The sequence below is a fragment of the Colletotrichum scovillei genome, assembly GCF_011075155.1.
Source record: "Colletotrichum scovillei strain TJNH1 chromosome Unknown Contig00011, whole genome shotgun sequence".
Classification (NCBI taxonomy): domain Eukaryota; kingdom Fungi; phylum Ascomycota; class Sordariomycetes; order Glomerellales; family Glomerellaceae; genus Colletotrichum; species Colletotrichum scovillei.
In genome coordinates, this window is record NW_023336269.1 from 788,503 (window position 1) to 808,758 (window position 20,256).

The 20,256-nt window shown below is 52.7% G+C and overlaps 8 protein-coding genes across 8 annotated transcripts; 5 read left to right on the forward strand and 3 right to left on the reverse strand.

The window, feature by feature from the left end:
- Positions 1–1,446: 1,446 nt before the first annotated feature.
- HER10_EVM0005255 (uncharacterized protein) lies at positions 1,447–2,514 on the forward strand (the record flags this gene model as incomplete). The annotated part of the gene is made up of 1 exon (XM_035474877.1): positions 1,447–2,514. The coding sequence occupies one exon, from the start codon at positions 1,447–1,449 to the stop codon at positions 2,512–2,514; it is 1,068 nt and encodes a 355-aa protein (XP_035326844.1).
- Positions 2,515–2,777: 263 nt separating this feature from the next.
- HER10_EVM0011212 (uncharacterized protein) lies at positions 2,778–3,143 on the reverse strand (the record flags this gene model as incomplete). The annotated part of the gene is made up of 1 exon (XM_035480649.1): positions 2,778–3,143. One exon carries the CDS (start codon positions 3,141–3,143, stop codon positions 2,778–2,780), a length of 366 nt encoding a protein of 121 aa, XP_035327291.1.
- Positions 3,144–4,012: 869 nt separating this feature from the next.
- On the forward strand, positions 4,013–8,075 carry HER10_EVM0001889 (uncharacterized protein). Its single transcript, XM_035471623.1, has 3 exons — positions 4,013–6,254; positions 6,305–6,701; positions 6,752–8,075. The coding sequence occupies exons 1-3, from the start codon at positions 4,351–4,353 to the stop codon at positions 7,256–7,258; spliced, it is 2,808 nt and encodes a 935-aa protein (XP_035326571.1). The 5' UTR covers positions 4,013–4,350; the 3' UTR covers positions 7,259–8,075.
- A 1,892-nt stretch (positions 8,076–9,967) lies between these two features.
- On the forward strand, positions 9,968–11,764 carry HER10_EVM0006560 (penicillin-binding protein; the record flags this gene model as incomplete). The annotated part of the gene is made up of 3 exons (XM_035476143.1): positions 9,968–10,186; positions 10,287–11,254; positions 11,305–11,764. 3 exons carry the CDS (start codon positions 9,968–9,970, stop codon positions 11,762–11,764), a joined length of 1,647 nt encoding a protein of 548 aa, XP_035326921.1.
- A 416-nt stretch (positions 11,765–12,180) lies between these two features.
- On the forward strand, positions 12,181–13,878 carry HER10_EVM0005536 (uncharacterized protein; the record flags this gene model as incomplete). The annotated part of the gene is made up of 4 exons (XM_035475149.1): positions 12,181–12,248; positions 12,333–12,751; positions 12,805–13,075; positions 13,137–13,878. The coding sequence occupies 4 exons, from the start codon at positions 12,181–12,183 to the stop codon at positions 13,876–13,878; spliced, it is 1,500 nt and encodes a 499-aa protein (XP_035326862.1).
- A 431-nt stretch (positions 13,879–14,309) lies between these two features.
- HER10_EVM0008241 (beta-eliminating lyase) lies at positions 14,310–15,398 on the forward strand (the record flags this gene model as incomplete). The annotated part of the gene is made up of 2 exons (XM_035477771.1): positions 14,310–14,868; positions 14,929–15,398. 2 exons carry the CDS (start codon positions 14,310–14,312, stop codon positions 15,396–15,398), a joined length of 1,029 nt encoding a protein of 342 aa, XP_035327045.1.
- Positions 15,348–16,159, reverse strand: HER10_EVM0000842 (uncharacterized protein). The gene is made up of 2 exons (XM_035470609.1): positions 15,931–16,159; positions 15,348–15,851 (listed from the first exon to the last, which is right to left on the reverse strand). The coding sequence occupies exons 1-2, from the start codon at positions 16,094–16,096 to the stop codon at positions 15,436–15,438; spliced, it is 582 nt and encodes a 193-aa protein (XP_035326493.1). The 5' UTR covers positions 16,097–16,159; the 3' UTR covers positions 15,348–15,435.
- A 1,743-nt stretch (positions 16,160–17,902) lies between these two features.
- HER10_EVM0010952 (putative cytochrome b5-like Heme/Steroid binding domain-containing protein) lies at positions 17,903–19,779 on the reverse strand (the record flags this gene model as incomplete). The annotated part of the gene is made up of 3 exons (XM_035480396.1): positions 17,903–18,168; positions 18,229–18,501; positions 18,555–19,779. 3 exons carry the CDS (start codon positions 19,777–19,779, stop codon positions 17,903–17,905), a joined length of 1,764 nt encoding a protein of 587 aa, XP_035327265.1.
- Between the last annotated feature and the right edge of the window lie 477 nt (positions 19,780–20,256).

Sequence of the window (20,256 nt, forward strand, 5' to 3'; positions counted from 1 at the left end):
CAGGCACCTTCCACCAATTGTCAGGCCGGAGCTGTGCTGCAAGACAGCAATGACGATGGTTGCATCACGTGCGTCACACGTGACCCCACCCTGGGGGCGTCCACACTGACGTTGAACGCAGGGCAAGAGCTCGGACAATTAAGGCAGGGCAGCCAGTCACCCCATACAGGGCAGTCCAACCTCGAGCCATCGGGCTTTGCTGCAGGGCTTGGGCTGGGATTCGCACTTGGATCGGATGCTAAAATCTGGCTAAACTTTTCAGGGGTCATCCCCTAGAGCTCACTGACCTTTTACACTAAACTCGGCCTCTCTGCCTATCTTAGCTTCTCATCTTTCCTTTCCCTCTTAAGAGCTGTCGGGCGACGATCAGTAAGATGAGTCGGGTTTCTTGACCAAAGTTGACATGAAAGGGCAGCATTCTCAATTCCAGGTTGTCGTACCCGCAGAAGAAAACCACTGCGTAATAAGCGAGAGAGAACACGCTTGCCAAAAGGAAGAAGACAAAAAAAGGAATGCCACTCACAGTCCAGCCCTTCCGGGTATCCGCATCTCATCCAATACCTCCTAGTCTCTTACCTGTTCACTCATGCTCATGCACTCACTCACTCACTCACTCAGTCTCCACGTCGCCCGCCTCCTCATCTCATCTCATGTCTCGCTCCCCAGTCTTACCTCACCACGACTCGCATCCCTAACCCCCTCCATTAGCCTCATTGGCCAAGAGGGTTGGAACAAGTTCAAGGGAGAGTTTAAACATTCTGGTCTGTTTCATGCGGTCAAACGGTATCTTAATGGCAGCCGTTTCTGCTCAGGCACAAACCAAACGAGGAGACGATCACACGCCAGAAAACGAGACGACGTTAATGTTTGGTTGCCCCTCGTTCCTGCGATATTCTCACCTTCCTGGTGCGACGCGCGAACGTCATGCTCGTACGTTGAGACGACCTCATGGTGTTCTCATCAGCCTCAACATTACTCAGTCGCCGCAAATAGATTCTCTGAGCAACCCTCTTAACCGCAGCCAGTTATCGAATGATATGCTGTGAGAAGGTTCCATCCAGGCGACACCGCGACTCAAACCCACGTTTAGCAGATCATAAATCTCCCATGAATGAGCAGCGCTATCCTGCCCTTCCCACGTGCTGCAGCTCCCACGCATGCCTTGTCATCTAAACTCCATTCTTGTGAGATCTGAATAGTGATTATCATGATTCCCATCACGTTGTATCGGCCGAGCCGGCTCCGACACGCTAGTGTTAGATTGCCTGCCTAGTCATCTCAAACCTGGAAGCTCAGACAGCTCCTTTTTAGACTTTAAGTCCAGTCTTATCACGGACTCCTTCCCCAGCGTTTCGTCCGCACGGTATGAGCTTGTCGAACGACATCTCATCAATTTCAACGACAGAGGAAGACAAGATTGAAGTAATTGACTCGCTACAGATGAAGATGTCGCAGTCCGGACTGCTACCCCAAGATTTTGCCGACCATGGCGCTCCTAAACGAATGTTCATCGCATTCTTCAAAAGTCGACAAGTGAGGTTCTTCGCCCTCTTTGGCGTCGGCCTCTATCTCATCAGGGCATTCTTATTGGACTCATCCAAGCCGGGTCAAGAAGACTACGCAGCCACAAATCCCTGGCGGGACCTTCCGACTGACTCGGCCGTTCACTCAACCATCCGGGAGGTGCTCCTCATCAGCGACACGCTCCGGGACGGCATGCTCCCGACCTCGCTCCCGGGTGACGATTACGACACGTACTCTGCCATGCTACGCAACCTGGAGACGCGGCAAGATGTCACTTGGCTAGTCATCCAAGAGACCGGCGTCGACAGGACCATCATGGCCATTGCCAATCGTGGCGGACATCATAGTCCTATCCCAGAAGAGCCCCACGACTTACATGAGCGTGCCAAGACGCTTCACGGTCACTGGTCGGCGCTCGCTGGGGCCAGCGACAAACCAGAGCGATGGGAAGCTCGGTTCGACACAACTTGTCTTCCGCCGCTGGCTGCCAGACAAGGCAGCGCATCAGGACAAAAAGCCGGTTCATCCAAGCTGGACTTGACTCCCGCACAGAAAACAGATGCGGAAGCCAGGTACAAGGCCTATCGCAAGCGCAGGGATCGCGCGGTATCGTACCTCAAGGACCACCCGCCCAAACCGATGGCCTGGGCGCCGGTACACACGGACACGGAGAAGCAGCGCGGTTTCTGGGAATCGCTGTTCAGTGACGGTGTCATCAAGGCCGGACGCAATGTCGAGGGAGGAAAGCTGGCGGGCAACCCGGGGTTCAAGCCTGTCTACCGTGATCTCATTACGGAGCGTGTCCCTTACGACTGGGTCAACCCGGATGAGCAAGTGAAGGAGTACACTGAGACGGATCACTTGAAGGAGATGGAGGCCTTCAGGGAGGAGTCCCGCATCAGAAAGGAGAGGACGGACAAGCAGGCGGCTTACCAGGAAGAGCTCAGAGCCGAGGAGAGACGGAGGCGGGGTGAAAAGGAAGAGCTTTGATGCCTTGGCTCTACCGTTAGCACGGTACCTACTCATCATACTGCAGCGTTGCGAAAATCATCGAATGGCCATTGCTTTCTATCAGGTAGTCGCTAGTAGTTAATACAGTAGATAATTCAAGACGATATCTCCATCCTCTCCCAAGGGCAGCAGCTTCGTCAGGTTACACAAAGTCGGACCTCCCACTACGCCACTGTCTCACTCATCAGTCAGCCTCAGCTTCCTCCAAACCAAAACAAATCACCACCTGCCTGTCTGCAATCTTAGTAGCCCGAAAGAACGGCACCGATGGAAGCCAGTGCGGGAACGGCCTGGATGAAGAAGATGTGCGGGTTCGCCGTGGCGCCGCCGTACGCGCCGGCCGCGACGATGCAGCCGAGGAAGAAGAGCTGGAGCTGGCGCCCGAACTCGGGGACGGGGTGAGCGATGCCCCAGGCGAGACCGGCGGACAGGAAGCCGTTGTAGAGGCCCTGGTTGGCGGCCAGGGTCTTTGTCTTCTCGGCAAAGTCGGCGGTGAGGTTGAAGGCCTTGCGGCCGCGGGGCGAGGTCCAGAGGAACATTTCCAGGACGAGGATGTAGCCGTGGAGGCCGGCCATGAGGCCTGCTGCCGTCGCGCCGATGAAGCCCATTGTTGGAATGATGTGGTCTTTGAGGGAGGTAAATAAGGGTGAGGTGAGGCTGGTGGCTGATGAGGTGTTGTTGAAAGCTTGTTGTGTGGATAGCGAGGGGAGGCTGAGACGGGGCAAGGGCGAGAACGAGCGGAGGTGGGGAAAGCGGCGTTATCGTCGGTGAGGACTGAGGGCTGATGATCGTCACTTGTCTCAGACAAATCTGGCAACAATTGAGTTTTTATCCAAAAATCCTCACATGGGCTGGGCCAAGACAAAATGCTGGAGAAATCAACCTGCGGAACGGAAAAACAAGGAGATCGTGAGGAATTTGGATTGCGCCTCGGCAACACCGAATACGAATTGGGGAGGTCGCGAGTCAGACGCCTTACCGTACACCGGTTACACCGAGGCTCACCGAATTCTAAGTGGGATGCCGAGGACCTCGCGTTCGGGGTAGCACATCTGCTGTGTGCCTGCTTGACTTTACAGGCTTTTTCGGTATGCGTATCATGCTGAGAAAGATGAAATCTCATGTCATCAATACGATTGTGACAGTGTGTTACCTGATTGGATCCTTCTCGTCCCTCACTGAAGTCCTTGGCAATGATTTGTAGCTGATCTTGCATCCTGCCTTGTATTTCGAGCAGAGCCTCAGACCCTGAGCACTTTCCTGCTGTCTCTGTCCGGGGTTTACCTTCCATTTGTTGACCTGCTGTTCAGATGAGCAGAACTCGCAGCGGAAAGTACACGTCCGTTGCGACGGCATTCCGAGTTCGACAATAGCAGGAAGCCACGACCCGCCCTGGGCCATTGACCAATCAATCACGTACCTATTGAGATGGATGAGGGCACGTGATCTGCCACTGCCGAAGCAATCATGGGAAGGGGCCCCTTCCTGCGTGGGACGACAGGGGTACGTACAGGGATGGCGACTTCCATCCTTCCAGAGGTGTTCCTGCCCCGCCCAAGCCCAAGACGCGAAAACTAATTGCTTCTCGTCCCGTCGCGTCTCAATAATTACGACTGTCTAAACCGCCACGATCCGTCTAGGGCTGCTTGACGACATCTAGGCTCGCTCGTGCACAGAACTCCATGAATCAGATTCTCGGTCAACATCACCTGCACTTCGGCCTTAGCTTCTGTAGTGTCGACCTACGGTAGCTTGCCTCACATGTCGACCACATTGGCTTAGTCACCTTTCACGCCACTCACCACCAACCTGACGATGCCCCGAATTAAGATGGAGGGCGTCAAGGCCGAGCCGCCGAATGTCAACTTGCACGAACTGCCCAGGGTCCCCGATACGGTCCTACAGCAGGCGGCAGGAAGTTCAAATCCTTCAGCATCTACCGCTGTCCCATCTTTAGCAACTGCCCAACCCAATGCTTCTCTTCCTCATATCAAGCCTGAACCGGGCTCTGCGGCAGTCGTCAAGGAAGAGCAAGCCGACCCCGTTCTCAACCCCGCCAGCCCAACCAACGAAGGTCTAACTTCTGTCGAAGAACCTGAGCAATCTACCGCCCAAGATGAAGTCCCCGATTTCCTGGAGCAATGGACAACAGAAACCTCCCCTGAGATACTTGAACAAGGCGTCAAGATCGGCTTAGAGGTCCTCGAAAGCCTCAAGGTTCCCCTCAGCCTCACCGCTTCTCTCCCAGGCACGCAGGCTATGACATGGGTCAGGGCAATTGAGGACCTCAAGGCCCGCTCTCGGCCGTCCAAAACCATTGTTGGCGTCGTGGGCAACACAGGTGCTGGCAAGAGCTCTGTCATCAACGCCCTGCTCGACGAGGAGCGACTTTTACCGACCAACTGCTTGCGCGCCTGTACCGCTTCGCCCACTGAGATCTCCTATAACGACTCCGAGAACCCCGAGGAGCTCTATCGCTCAGAGATTGAGTTCATTTCCGTCGAGGACTGGAAGAAGGAGCTCAAGATTCTATTCACTGATCTTCTCGACGATAGCGGGAACATTTCACGCGAATGCTCTAACGAAGACAGCGAGGCAGGCATCGCCTACGCCAAGATAAAGTCTGTCTACCCTAATAAAACAAAAGAGATGATTGCTCAGAGCGACCCTGACCGTTTGGTCAATGAGCCTGCTGTCGCCCGTGTTCTTGGCAGCGTCAAGAAGCTGCGAGCAACCACCGCGAAGGACTTGTACGCAAGCATGCAGCGCTATGTGGATAGCAAGGAGAAGAACCCGCACAAGAAGGACGTTCCCATGGAGTTCTGGCCCCTGATCAAAGTTGTCCGGATATTTACAAAGGCAAACGCCCTATCTACTGGTGCCGTCATTGTCGATCTTCCTGGTGTCCAGGACTCCAACGCAGCTCGTGCTGCGGTCGCACAGAACTACATGAAGGCATGCACCGGTCTTTGGATTGTTGCTCCTATCAACAGAGCCGTCGACGACAAGACAGCCAAGTCACTCCTGGGTGATTCGTTCAAGCGCCAACTCAAGTACGATGGTATCTACTCGGCTGTTACGTTCATCTGCTCGAAAACAGATGACATCTCAGTGACTGAGGCTGCTGAAAGTCTTGATATTGAGTCTGATATCTCTGCTTCTTGGTCCAAGATCGAGAAGCTACGGGGCGAACTTCGAGAACTCAAGCGAAAGCTCAATGACGCCAGGGAAGAGAAGTCGGACCTCGTCGACGGCCTGGAGCAAATTGACACGCTTTGGGACAAGTGGGACGACCTCGCCAGTAAATATGCGGATGGAAAGACCGTCTTCGCCCCCTCAGAGAGCAAGAAACGCAAACGTGGAGCTACCACATCCAAGAGCCGGAAACGCAAGTCATCTTACTCCAGTAGCAGCGAGTCAGATGATTCGGACTACAACTCGGATAGTGATAAGGAAAACGACCCCGACAGCCAAAACCGGCAGCCTTTAACAGAGGATAAGATCCATGAGAAGCTGGCGGATCTGAAGAACCAGAAGAAGGAAATCCGACAGCGACGCAAGGAGGTGGATGCCGCGCTGTCCAACATGCGGCAGGAAATCAAGAGTATTCAGGCAGAGGAAGAGCGGCTGCTTGGGGCAGCCAAGGCGGTGTGTATCCAGGGGAGAAACAACTACTCCAAAGGCGCCATTCAGCGTGACTTTGCCATGGGTATCAAGGAGTACGTCAATTTGGGGCCTCGCCGAAATGAACACAGGCTAACTTGCGTAGGCTGGATCAAGAGGCTGCAATCGAGGAAGACGAAGAAACATTCAATCCCGACGAGGATATCCGTGACTATGACGAGGTCGCCCGCAACCTGCCCGTCTTCTGTGTGAGCAGCCGCGCTTACCAGAAGATGCGGGGACGGTTGCAGAAGGATGATTTCAACAATGATGGCTTCCGGGATGTCAACGAAACAGAGGTTCCTCAACTTCAGCAGCACGCTAAGAAGCTCACCGAAGGCGGCCGCGCTGCTGGTGGCCGTCGCTTCCTCACCGAACTCAGCCAACTCCTCAACTCAATGAAGATGTGGGCTGCCAACGATGGATCGCGGTCTCACTTAAGCCAACGAGAGTTGCAGAGTGAGGGCACCCGTGTGCGAATGCAGCTTGCTACACTGGACAATGTGAGTTCCCACTCATTCTCATGTTATACCCCTTGACTGACACGCGACAGGACTTCGCCAAAGCTGTCGATAACTGCATCGTTTCCGTGAAAGACGCCCTGTCGGAGAGCATCTACGACTACTTTGACCTATCGATTCCTATGGCAGCCAGCGCGGCTGGCCCTACGGCATCCGGCTGGGGTGCCCATCGCAGCGAAGGTGGAATGTTTTGGGCCACGTACAAGGCAACATGTCGCCGGTCGGGAGTTTATTCGGGCGCATCTGGTCCTCGCGACTTCAACGCAGAGCTGCTCGAGCCGATCTCTCGACAGCTAGCGAGTGGTTGGGAACGGGCTTTCCAACGTCGACTGCCATCGGCCTTTGAGGGCTTCGCTATGAGCTATGAGCGCTCGCCTTCTACTAGAGGGCTTCCATGGCAGCGTCATTGCACGATCCCAAGAACTGGGTGCCGATTACAACGGCATCAACATGCTCAGTACGCAGCTGCGAGCTCACACCGCCCGTCTCAGAGAGATCCCTGGGACACTTCGCACAGTCGTCCAAGAGTTGCAGCGTGAGGCTAGCCGCGGCTTCCACCCTGTTGTTCAGCGGGAAATGCAGCCGGCTTACGACATTTGTGTCGCCGAGTCAGGTAAGCCAGCCTGCCACCGCTTGTTTCCAGGTATCCGTCAACTAACTACCAATAGGCCCTGGCTCTTACGCTCGCATGAAGAATCATATGGTCAGCCACGTCGAGACCTCCAGCGCTACCATGTTCCGCTACTCCACTGATAGCGTCAAGGAGCAGCTTGAGGCGTTATGCCGACGACTTCAGGACGAATTGACTACGCAAGTTCAAGACATCTATAGCCTGCTCGCCCGCGACTATCTGCATGTCCTCATCGGTGTCGACAAGGATCCCAAGCCTACCGGCCTCTCCCGTGCTGAGCGACTGCTTCGCGCAGAGATGTACCATAAGCTGGAGCAGACAGCCAAACGCTTCGCCAGACCTAGCCAGGACGCAGGCGCAGATTCCGCAAATACTCCCGGCGTGGGCGAAAGTGACGACCCGTTTGCAGACTCGGCTATAGCTGATGTGGACGATCTTTTGTTAGCCCAGCTCTGCGGTGGTACCGTGGAGGGTGTTGGTGCCCAAGAAGCCGTCAAGAGCGAGCCTTCTGTATGATTCATTCTGGTGCCCATTTGCGCCATCTTTCGGAGGGAAAGCGACGGCGGATTTCGGGACTCTTGTACATTATTGGGCCTCGAGGCGTGGTTTCCTCGTGTTGCTCGTGTTTTATTAGCTACCTCTGCAAAGTAGCTCCTCTAGCGTGAGATGGATACGGCAATGGGAGTTATGTGGTCCGGTTGCATAGATATCCAAAATGATTACCTGCTTTGATGATACCATCAACCCGATTTCCCGAAGTGCGAACTGCCGAGAGTTACTTTACTTTATTAGCCATTCTCATCGTCCTACGGGGCAATTATATCTCTCGGATATTTACTTAAGTCAAGGGTGAATAGTTCTACAGCCTCGACACCTAACACCCTGAGCCCTATTGGCCAAAAGGTCCACGTCCTCATCAGATTGTCATGTGATTTGAGGAGGCTATGGGCGCGTCCCCTCGAGCCATCATTTCTAAAGGCATCTAGCCCTGTACGCTCACAGCCCTCTTGGGGCCCCAATACACAGGAAGGGAACGAGAAACTTACAAGGAAATTGAGGTCATGAAAGCTAGTTTCATGCAATCATTACTACTTCTACTCTTTACGTCCCCTAAATACTAAGTGCCCTGCAACATGGACGCTCGCTCTACGGTCACCCCCCTGCCAGGGCGCGTTCAGCCATCTTCATAGCCTTACCCTTTGTTTTCGTTTCCCTCGGTTGAGCAGACCATACCCTCAAAGTCGTATCTCAAATCCGACAGCCCAGGCCCCTCAGAGTCCAGCTCGTTTCCATCCTCATCGAGATAGATGTAATCATCTACCGAAATTCTGACGGGCTCTTCGAGTTCTTCCGTCTCACTATCATCCTCGAGTGACTCTCCCGAGTTTGACGACTCTTCTGACTCAGACCAGTACTCACTTCTACACATGCGAGCATGATCCGCGCAAAGCTGATGATCAGTCCGGAACATTGGATTGCCACCAAAGATGAACCCGTGAAGCGCTTCTTGGGGAGCAGAGCGGTCGGCGGGGTCGGAGGGGACACCAGGGGAATTGATGGAGTTGCAAGGGCATGTGGAATCATTGCAGAAATTGCCTTGTTCTGGGTGGTCCTGGGTGTCGAGATTGTCTGAAGGTACGGCCACGTCGGTGCCCGGAATTGGCTGCGCTTCTATGGGGGTAGGCATAACACTAATCCCGCGAGAAAACAGGCGAATTGTGGCCAGAAGCGCCAATTTTCTGATATCGGCTTTTGAGAGGCTGGCCAAGTGTCGCTTGTCTTCTTCACTGAGCTGTTCAAATAGGTAAGCAGCGTTGCTTGCGTCCATTTTGTCTTGCTTTTGGTACTTTGGAGGGGAGAGTAAGGTTCTGGAAATTGGTGTTTCGGTCTGGTCTTTCGGTGGGTTTTCTTCTCGCGTAAGTTTTTGAACTTGTTTTGTCGGGAGTTGATGCGTTGTAGATGAGTCTGATGACTTCTCTAAACTCGTAATATGACTGCATGGTGAGTGCACTTAAATTAATCAATTCTCGCGGTGCCGAGATGGTTCAGTGTGGTCTCATGGTTATCAAAGGGCTCTGATATAAAGAAAGACTTCGGAACAAAAAGATCCTCAGGACAACGACATTATCTCGAGAAAGTCGAGGGGTGGCCGAGGACGCCAACAATGAACGGCTTTGTTTCCAGAGTGACTGAAAGCCCTCATCTATACGATGACAAACCTGATTCCATGTTTTGTCCCAATTTTTGCCATTGTTTCGTTCTCTTTCAATCTTTTTGTGTCTGGTGCATAAGCTTCCGTTCCCCGGTCTAGACATGGATTGCCATTGATGAGTCTGGTGACTCAGTGTCGACGTCGCTGAGGCCTCACCTCTTCAATGAAGTCAATGTGGTGAACCACCTTCCTAAAGAGGCAATGGGAAGTCCGCACCAAGTATTGGTCCCGAGACATATCTTACGGCGTAGCTAGACGCCTGGTGAGGGGACTTTCTTCCGGGCTTACATACAGGGGCTTACGGCATCTGTTTGGCTCTCATACTTAAGTCGCAACCCAGCTTCGTGGCATTTTCAACCCTTTAATCACACCTTCATTCTTACTGAATGCGATGCACTGACTGAGATGAAGCATTTCCGATTTCCAATCGCGGCCCTATGGGCAACCCAAGCCTTGGGACAAGACATAGCACAGCGCCCCCTCCACGATGAGTACCAAGCTATCGGAGATGTGCCTCGCGTAGTGTCAAAGGATCTCGACGAATTCATTGAGCGAATTCGGGAGGAGTGGCATGCCCCAGGTCTAGCCGTTGCAATTGTCGACGGGAACAACACTTGGGCAAAGGTAAAGATCGCCCCCCCCCACCCCGTTTCAACTTCGCGTGGTCTCGAGCGCAAGAGTTGACAACACTTCAAAATTGGCAATGGTGAACTGATGTTCTTAGGGTTATGGCTACGCCGTTCTCAATTCTACACCCGTCACTCCACACACGCTTTACTACACCGGCAGTACCACCAAGTCCTTCACTGCCGCCGGTATCTCCCTCCTCATCGACAATGCGAGCGCGACCTCGTCAGTGTACCCTGGACTCAATTGGAAGACACCGGTGTCCCACATTCTCCGCGATGACTTTGTTCTCAGCGATGAGTGGGCTACGGCTCACATCACTCTCGAGGACGCTATGAGCCATCGGACAGGCTACCCTTCCCATGATTTAGCACCAGCCACCACGGCCCAGGGAACTACCCGCCTGTTAAGGCATCTACCAATGGCTGCGGAACCACGCACGACCTTCTTGTACAACAACAAGATGTTCGGGGCTATGGGCTATCTCATCGAGGTCCTGACTGGGTCATGGCTGGGCGATTTCTTCCGGGAGTACTTGTGGGAGCCTATGGGCATGAACGAGACGTATTTCTCTCTGAAAGATGCCGAAAGAAGTGGCTTGGTTCTCGCTAAGGAGTACTACTACGATCCAGATGACGGAAGCTACCTGCAACTACCGCACGAACCTTCTTCTGGCGAAGAAGGCGCAGGTTCCATCATTTCAAACGTCCTCGACTATGCCAAGTACCTGCGCATCATGATGACTGAGTCTGCGCCGATCTCCAAGGCGGGACATCGAGAGGTGAAGACGCCGCGCACTTTGGTGGCTCCTGCGATGGCACCGTTTACTGGGCCTGTGAGCTATGCCTTGGGGTGGAACACCGCCATCTTGGGGGGCGAGCAGGTGTATTTCCACACTGGTGGAGTCAACATGTTTATCTCGATGATGATGATGATACCCTCGCAGCAAATAGGCGTGGTTGTCTTCACTAATACGGATGTCAAGGCTCCGCAGGTGATTGCGACCCATATTCTCTCGGAACACTTAGGAATTCCTAAATACAAGAGACCGGATATGAACGAACAGTAAGTTTCCTCCAAGGTCTTTGGTTATTCGGAGGTCTGATGAAAGAAAGGTACAAAGACAGGAAGAAGGCTGAGCTGGAATATTTGCGGACTTGCGCAAGCGAGCTGTACCCTTCGCTTCCGACCCCGCCTTTGTTACCAACATTGCCCATCCCAGATCACGTCGGGGAATTTCATAACACTGGGTATGGCACTCTCGAGGTAGTCTTGGATTGTTTGGATTTCGTTGAGATATGCGAGCTTCGTGTTCTCGGAATGGGAGGGGAGGCGTTTGCGCACCTTGCACCGATGATATACCTCGAGCCAATGTCTGGCAATCATTGGCTTGGTCGAGGATACATGGGAGGAAAGAAGGCACAGACAGTTGGCATCCCGATACTATGCGTACCCGTTGAGTTCAAAGTCGATATTCTTGGCAAGGTCTCGCAAATTGGTGTCGGGCTGAGGTTGGAGGGGGGCGATGCGCCGCTTGTCTGGTTTGACCGCGTCACTGTTCCGTTAGAGGCATGATCAATGCTTTGGTAGATCTCAGGACATGCTTCGCGGAAAGACATGTAATATTCTCCTTTATTTGTCTGGATTCGCTAGCTTTGGCGGACAACATCTCGTGTCTTTTACCGAGTCCCGACACGACTGGGGAGACCTACATAAAAATATAGCATTTGAAAACCTATCCAAATCGATGCAACTAGCCCTTTAACCATAAGGAGTCCCGATCGCGCCCGAAGAGCAAGCTCACCGTGCCACCGTGACGGCATTCCCGGCACGGAGCATTCGGTGGTGGGGCCGACAGCAGGTCTCCACGGCGCCAGTAAGGTACCTGATCGTCTAGTGTGCGACAGAAATGAGTCTGCGACTTTCCTCCTACAAACTCCCAACTGAAGAATGGAGTTGAGAGCTTTGAGTCACTCAGCAATCTGCGCATGATGCCGCCCTCCAGGAACACTTCCCACGAGGAAGATAAGAGCTCTTCAATGAGTGAACAAGAACGAAAGTAGGTGAAGTTAGGTGGTGGACGCCAGCACCCACCCCGTTACCCCCAACGAAAATCGCTAACGAGGGGTTGCATCAACCTAAGACGACTGCGCAACAGATTGTCACAGCAGGCTTTCCGTCGCAGGCAAGCGGAGCGTATGAGAGAGCTTAGTAGCAGAGTGAACACCGACCAGAAGTCTGACAATGAGCGGATCGAGGATCTCCAGCGTGAGAACAGGCAGTTGCGGGCGCAACTCGTCGATGTTCAAGCAAGGATGTCGCGACTGCTTGCCAACATTCAGGGTTTGAGCGACTCTGTGTCAAAGACTTTGAACGACACGGGATCTCAGGGCAGTAAAGTTTTTGAGGAGACAGAAGATCATGCGTCACAGCTCTCAACATACGACAAGAAGCAGACTTATGATGAAGGGCCTCCTTTTCCAGGACCATCTATGCAATTGGAACCTTTCGACACATCGTCACTGAACTTTGACCCGCCGCTTGCCCATCATCCTGGTCCAGGTAAGCGATTCAAGATCTTGAAATTCATCGATCAGCAACTGACGGTACTCCAGGTCAATCTGAGGATGCATTTCTATCATCGGAGCTAATCAATGTTACCGGAACCAGTCCCCTCTATACCCAGATTCCCAACATCTGGAGCTTCGAGTACCAAACTGGGATAGAGCCGTACCTGACTGCCATGGCTGCATCTCAGGAGTCGAGCATGGCACTGAGAAAAGACATGCCGATATCAAATTCGCCGTTCTCGGACCACATCAAGCTCCTCCAGCATCTTCTGAAGAGCAAGCTGGCGGCAAATGGCTTCGATCCGGATAGCCAACCGTCGATGCAAAGGTGAGTAGACCTTATGCCACAAGGTCGCAAGACTGACACCTATGTTCAGCATATATCAACCAGTTCTCATGGTCTTGTCTATGTTTAACAGCATGACGCGACCGGATGTCATGGCATGGTACGCCAAAACGCGCTTTTTCCACATCATCGAGCTTACGGCCTGGCAACTCTACCCCTCGCGCGCAACATTCCAAAAGTTACACCAGCGGTATCGGCCTACCGACACGCAACTGAAGCACCCGCACCCGCGCGTGATAGACTGGATACCCTTCCCCTCGATCCGGGACCGATTGATAGAGCTCCACGCCGCCAATCCTCTTATCGACCAAATCTTTTGCGACGCCGTCTCGGGATACGTGGTGGAAGCGGTCATGTCCGAGTTGATAAGCGACGCGCCTCAAATTACAGTTTACGTCCGGGTGACGGACCTTATCGCAGCCATGTCATTGTCATCCGGTGCCGGCAACAACGATACCCCAGCCAGTCTCCCCGCCCCGGATATCACCACTCTCTTCTCGTCTCCGTCTCATGCTCGCGCAGCGTTCAAGCTGTTGAACATGGATAAAGGTGCATCGTACTACAAGATCGACCCAGCCTTTTACGCCAAATATCCGGAACTCTACGACCAGTCAAACGACCTCACAGCAAACGGGGTACCTCTCAAGCCAAGATCGCAAAAGGTTCTTACGTACCCGAAACCCCTCGACGACTCCATGGTTGAGACCTACCGGAGTTTCATAGACTTTTCCATGGATGCCACCAGCACCATCTCCTCAACGACGGCCTCGTGATGTGTGTCTTGGGCCACCTCTTCCCCCGCATTGTACTGCACTGCACGGTTAACCAAACACTTCATGCTTTCCCGAACACCGGAACCCCGGACTGTCAACCCGCACCTATCCGTTGTCACGCCGCATGTAACCGTCAAGTCTTGCAGGCAATCTCAAGGACCATGACATCCGTAGTTTCGGGAAAGTCTGATAACGCTTTGTTTTTTTTTGTTGAGCGCTGACCCACCGCGATCGCACTGACTATCGTTGACTAACGTTCCACTTACTAACGCTCGGATTTTGTCATCGTCTGAAAGCTTCGGTGGGCTTCGCGGTGGGGATGGGGAATTCTATATAGAATTACCGGGAAACTGGATCAGGTTCTCATGATTCCAGTGACTCATTTGAATATCGTTTTCGTTTTTCGTCTCATCGCCTACATACAGCATAACATGCCTTCACAATTCCCCGCTCCCACGGCGACTGCTCGCTACAGCTTCTTGGACGATTACAGCGAAGGAGCTCACCCGGCCCTGCTCAAGGCCATTCTCGCCGGCAACACCTCTCAAGAAGCTGGCTACGGAGGCGATTCATACTGCGATCTTGCCAGGCAACGGATACGTCGGCACTTGGGCCGCGATGATGTTGGAATCTTCTTCGTCCCCAGCGGGACATCAGCCAATGCCATATCCATCGCGGCATGTTTGAGACCCCATGAAGCTGCCATTGCCGCAAGCTCGGGACACATTGTCACAAGAGAGACTGGTGCGGTGGAAGCCAGTGGGCACAAAATTATCAACGTCGCGCCTATCAATGGCAAGTTGACACCCCAGAGCATTCAACGCGCGGTGGACGAGAACTGGCATTTCCCCCACATGGCAAAGCCGAGGTTGGTGTACATCTCCAATGCGACAGAGATTGGGACGATATACAAGAGAGATGAACTTGCTGCAATCAAGCAGGTTTGCGAACAAAATCAGCTCATACTCTTCCTCGACGGCGCACGCATCGGTACGGCATTGGCGTCCAAATCAAACGACATGACGCTCCACGATATCCTGGAGCTGACAGACATCTTCTGGATCGGGGGCACAAAGAACGGAGCGTTGCTTGGAGAAGCTGTGGTCGTCAAGGACGCTCGTCTAGCGACCGAGTTTGAGTTCTACGTCAAGCAGCATGGTTCGTTGCTAGCCAAGAGCAGAATCATGGGCGCGCAGTTTGCAGAGCTTTTCAGAGAAGACCTCTACTTTGACCTCGCGCGGATAGCTAATTACTGCGCCGAGACGTTGTCCAGCGGTATCGCAGCGGCCGGGTTCTCGGTTCACGCAGTGACGGAGACGAACCAGGTGTTTGCGGTGCTGCCCATGAGCTTGATCAAGGTTTTGCAAGAGCATTTCATCTTTTACGTTTGGGAGAAGCGAGGTGATGATGAGGCTGTGGTGAGATTGCTCACGACGTGGGCGACGGAAGCAACAGAGGTTGAAAAGTTTGTCGGTTTGGTTCAGGGCTGGTCCGCTGGAGCTGCCGAAAGTCGGATTTAATGTGACAAAAAATGAATAATACCAATTAGAACATACACTACTTCAGAGTTTCGATGGCCTTTTCAACGTCGGGAATCTCAGAGGCAGTCGTGGCGGCACCGCCCCACGTAACCTGGCCCTTCCCATCAACAGCCCACGCTCCGGAAGTCTGCCATCTGTTGCCGCTCTCAGTGGGCCTGTTGGCGATTCCCTCTTCACGAGAGAGCTTGAACACATCCGAAAGCGCCCAGGGACTCAGTACGTGCCAGAAACTCGATGCGCCGAGTCCCCATCTGGCGTACACGTCGCGCTCTTCGTTGGCGATGACTTGGACCGGGTTCTTATCGCCGGGTCCGCCGACCTCGGACAGCCATTTCTGTGTGTGCGACTCTGACGAGTGAGAGACGGCGATGAAGTCGATTTCGGGATGCTTCGATGCTGCTTCGCGGAGCGTGATGAAGGTCTTCTCGGCGACTGGCGGGTGAGGTATGTAAGTCTCACTGACGATCCTATAGAACGAAACCCCCCTCCATCGTTTGGGTCATTGACTAACATGGGCATCCACAGTGCCGCAGGAAAGCGATTACAGCGGGTTTACCACCATCCCTGGGCAATGTGAGCTGGTCGGTGCTCGGGGCCGCGTCGCCCGCTTTTGGTGGGCTGGACAGGGTCAACGATGTTGGGGACATCCATGACGTGAGCTCCTGCATGAAAGACATGGTGCAGCTGAGTTCTATAAGTGCAATTATTGCAATTGGGACGATGTTGTTGAGAGTATGTGTAATCCCCAAGAATGAAAGGCCCCAATGTCCATGTCGGTATTGGACCTCGAATAGAACGACAACGCTACTCCATCACGTCATGGTTTGTCATCACTAGACACCATTCAGACTAGGCCGATGCTTGCGCTGGCCGGAGTGGAGTAAGGGGATCTCGGCCGAGTCCGTGGCTGATTTGCTGCGGAGCTGTCTTTTCAGCATTCAAGTTCAACACGTGAACATTGTCACGAAAACTGAGTGCGAAGAATTCAGCTCTCCTAGACTGGTGGTTATATAAGAAACCTTATCATAAAGTACACAACCATCCGAGCGCAATGAAAATAGTTATTTGAGACTCCATCAACGAGGGAAACAACCAAACCATTTCGGCGCCAACAAGAAAAACCCAGGGATACTTGAGATATCGGCAATGTCAGAAACTAAAGCAAGCTTGGTATGTGAATACAAAGCAGTATCTATCGTCGTTTCTTCGGAGGGCCCTCATCGATCTCGAACACAGGCTTGCGCTTCTTGGTGACCTCGAGTGCTCTCCTCGACATATCGGGCGGAGCGGCGTCTTGTTGGGTGCTACATTCTCCTTCCTCTGATTCTTTCTCTTGAAGCTCACCACCAATTGTGTGCTTGGCGCTTTTCTGAGTCGGGTAGGCAACCGGTAAGGTTGATTCATCTGAGGCAATCACCTCTTGCCATGTCCTGGCTATCTCCCTCATGACCTTCTCGTCCTTGCGACGTCTGAGATCCCCCTCCATTCTGCTCAATTGCCGCGTCTTTGAACCGCTGGCCTTACTCTCCGGTTCCTTGCCTTTCGTGTTGCTGTTACAGCTGATTCGAGATTCTTCGTCCTCGAGCTTCGTAGCGAAGCTGGGCTGATTGACCTCGTCAAGTTGATTAATCATGTTTTGAAGAAAGGTTGCCGTCGGAGTGGGCTCGAATACTTCCCTCTTCTCGAAATGCTCCTCTCTTGCAACTTCTTTGGCCTTTTCTATGGTGTCGATGTGAGGAGCAATCTCATCCTCTGCCGGTGGTTTCGGAACCTTTCGAGGGCGGTTGGCCCAGATAGGCATCTTATACCGGGCTACAAAAGGAATCAATCACATCTCACCCAAACTGATTGTAAGACTCGACTCTACTCACGAGCAACCTTTTTCCTTGGGTCCCAGTTGATAATGCGCCTCCCATCCTCTTCGTTCTTTTCCTGGACTAAAACAGCACAGATAAGATTTTCGCAATGGGTGTCCAAGTACGCCCTCAACTCCTCATCCGCTACGATACCTCCGAGGAAGGGTTTGAACTTGGAGTAAACTGGGTTACAAGATCCGTAAAGCATCGCAGCTTGGTTTCCACGAGTTAGCAACTTGTGAGGTAGACTTAAAAATAGGGAAAGTATGAATTATCCTCACCCGTCAAATCGTAGACGAAGCCATCTGAAGCCACGAATGCGTCGTATTGAATATCACGGCCTCCGTCGGTATGTCCATCAAACATTCTGAGCTCCTCTGGCTCGATTTCTGGAAGGCCGTAGCCTATGTCCTCAACTGTTGCTACAATGTAGCCCCTGAGACAAGCAAAGCGCATGAGAGGCCCGTCCTCATACTCTTCTGCTTGTAGAGCTTCAGTGGCGTCGAGTCCGAGGTAGGGAGAAAGAGCGTCTGCAAGGTCGGGGAACTTTTCATGCTCCTCTGAGTCTTTGAGAGCTTTACCATCAGGAAGTCAGCATATTTTCAAAAGCCTGATTTCGTAACGGTATCATTCAAGCTCACCTTCCACCGAGTAAACCTCCCTGCCGAATCTGATTTCATGTGGAAGCACAGGTCTGTCATTGGCAAGACTTTCCACATTATCATCTGCATATTCTTGTCGCTGTTCGATCAGATTGCCGATATACAACTCCTGCAGACCTTTGAGCACCCGGTCGCGGTTCGTTTGATGATATTTGTTGAAGAGATCTGTAATATCTCGTCCACCATTCTCGACCAAACACTGGAGCCCTCCTGGATGTGTTTCGGCATAGTCTTCCATGCGATCAGTCATTACCCTCTTAGTTCTTCAGCCTTGGCTATCTATTTACTTACCGGTGATGTTGTAAACCTTGTTTTCAATCGCAACGTACATCCCTGTCTCTCTGAATTCATGTCGTCTGAGCGATTGGGGCGTGAAGGTTCTGACGGAATGCTTGTCGGCAACTACGCCTGGAGTTTTGGCCGTCATGCCAATTCGCCACGGTGCAAGAGACTTCTTGATCTCGTCAAGAGAATACCCATCTTGTAGTAATTCAAGGGATGGGTCTCCACCTGGGTTACTCGCCAAGAGCCTCCGTAGTGCCGGCTCTGATAAGCACTTCAAGTCTGTCTGATGTCAGCGGGTGATCAATGTACGTTATGTCTCCAATACTACGTACGAGTAATATCAAAAACGCTGTTGTGTATGCGGATCCATAACGGGTCCCCACCGGTTCCATCACACTGAGCAATGTCATCTTCCCGCAAGACGCGAACCACTCGCCCCAAGGGCAAGGAAGGGATGTCAGCTTCGTAGAGACATCCTACTCCGTAATCAGTCAACTGGGTGCCGTAGAAAGTGGGCTTGGTGAACTCGGGCAGTTCGTCCTCATCAAGCTCAAGCGATCGACAGATGGCAGAACATTTGTGAACATCCAGGTGATGCCCATTCTCGACCAGAATCAGCTCATCTCCGAGTACTTTTGCGTGATCGTACAACTCAGCCACTGTGTAGTATGGTAGTTGATATCGCTGATGGCTCTCACCCGGCTTTGAAGGTACAGTGACAATGCCAGCCTTCGCAAAAGCCGGCAAGTCTATCGAGGGGTATTTTGCCGGGTCTTCTCCGTGGAATATCTCGGTAGCTCTGTCTCCACTGTCCTTGTCTGGAGAGTTTCCAGGATTCGCACCTGACCGATGAAAGTCCAATAGTGAAAGTGTCCTACGATCGTACGTTTGCCCAGGGTATTGAGGCACTTGAAAACGGAAGTCAAGCCACGAGGTGTAGCCGTTTGCAAAGTCGGCATCCAGTTGGGCTCTTAAGCTTGAACATTCGGCTACAAAGGCGTCTCGCAAACCGGCTGGCTCTATGCAGAGTGACGTGTATGTATTGAATGCGGTCTCTGCTAGATCAATGTTACTGTGGCGATCGCTGCGTGCCAAATATGGGTCGTTGGGATCTTGCAAGTGTCGCCTTCGTAACTTGAACGTCGGGTAGAACCATCGTTCCGCACTTGCTGTCTCGACCTGTGCCTGGATAGCGTCTTTTGTTGACTGGCTGAGCGGGAGACTTTGGGTGGTAGTCCAAGGGTTCGATAGCAGACGTTTTGGCTGTTTCGCCGGTACGACTTCCTCTACTCGTACAGGCAGCGAGGCTAGCAAGAGAAACCCTATGGCCCGCCAGAACCACTGCGTCGTATTCTCATCATGAATGCGAGCTTGAAAGTCTCGATGACGAACTGCATAGTCGAGTACGCCGTATTGGTTATAGCCCACGCATAGCGGGTAAATCAAGAAACCGGCTAGACGATCTGTGTCAAATTCGTCACGTTGGTTCCTGCGAACTAGCGAAATTGTTAGACATGATAGTCTGTGCCGAGGGTCGACCTGGCTGTAAGGCGTCATCTGCCACATTGCGAATGTGTCTTTGAACCACGGACGCATTCTCTGATACTTGAGCCGCCGGCTGTGCAAACTCCTCGCTGACATCTTGAGCTCATCGGCCTGAAAGTTTTGAGGGACGAAGTCTTCCTTGAACCAAGCCGACTTTTCGATGGGCCAAAACCAAGGTGCGTCAAAGCCTTGGTTCCCGTACTCTTGCGTGACCTCGAGCATTTTGGGTGCCTTCAGGCTCGGATAACCATACTTGGAAACGATTTGAGTCCAGAAAGCCTCGGAAGAAAGGGAAGTATGCCAAAGCGATGGCAGAGGCCAACTCGTTTTGATGGTGGGGCTATCCAAAAGAAAGTCATAGGTAAGTGTAGGATCAGATACATGGGGAAACCTGTTGATGGATAGAATCAATGGCGCATAGTTTATGCTGAGCAAGTTTCTATCGCGTTTGGGGACAAGTCCAAACACAGTGCCTCCAAATGCATGTTG

Coding starts and splice junctions, on each gene's coding strand:
- HER10_EVM0001889 (XM_035471623.1), top strand. CDS start 4,351: ATGCCCCGAATTAAGATGGAGGGCGTCAAGGCCGAGCCGCCGAATGTC. Junction 6,255..6,304: donor TTTGCCATGGGTATCAAGGA/GTACGTCAATTT, acceptor TAACTTGCGTAG/GCTGGATCAAGAGGCTGCAA. Junction 6,702..6,751: donor AGCTTGCTACACTGGACAAT/GTGAGTTCCCAC, acceptor GACACGCGACAG/GACTTCGCCAAAGCTGTCGA.
- HER10_EVM0000842 (XM_035470609.1), bottom strand. CDS start 16,096: ATGTCTTTCATGCAGGAGCTCACGTCATGGATGTCCCCAACATCGTTG. Junction 15,852..15,930: donor GCGGCACTGTGGATGCCCAT/GTTAGTCAATGA, acceptor CTCACCCGCCAG/TCGCCGAGAAGACCTTCATC.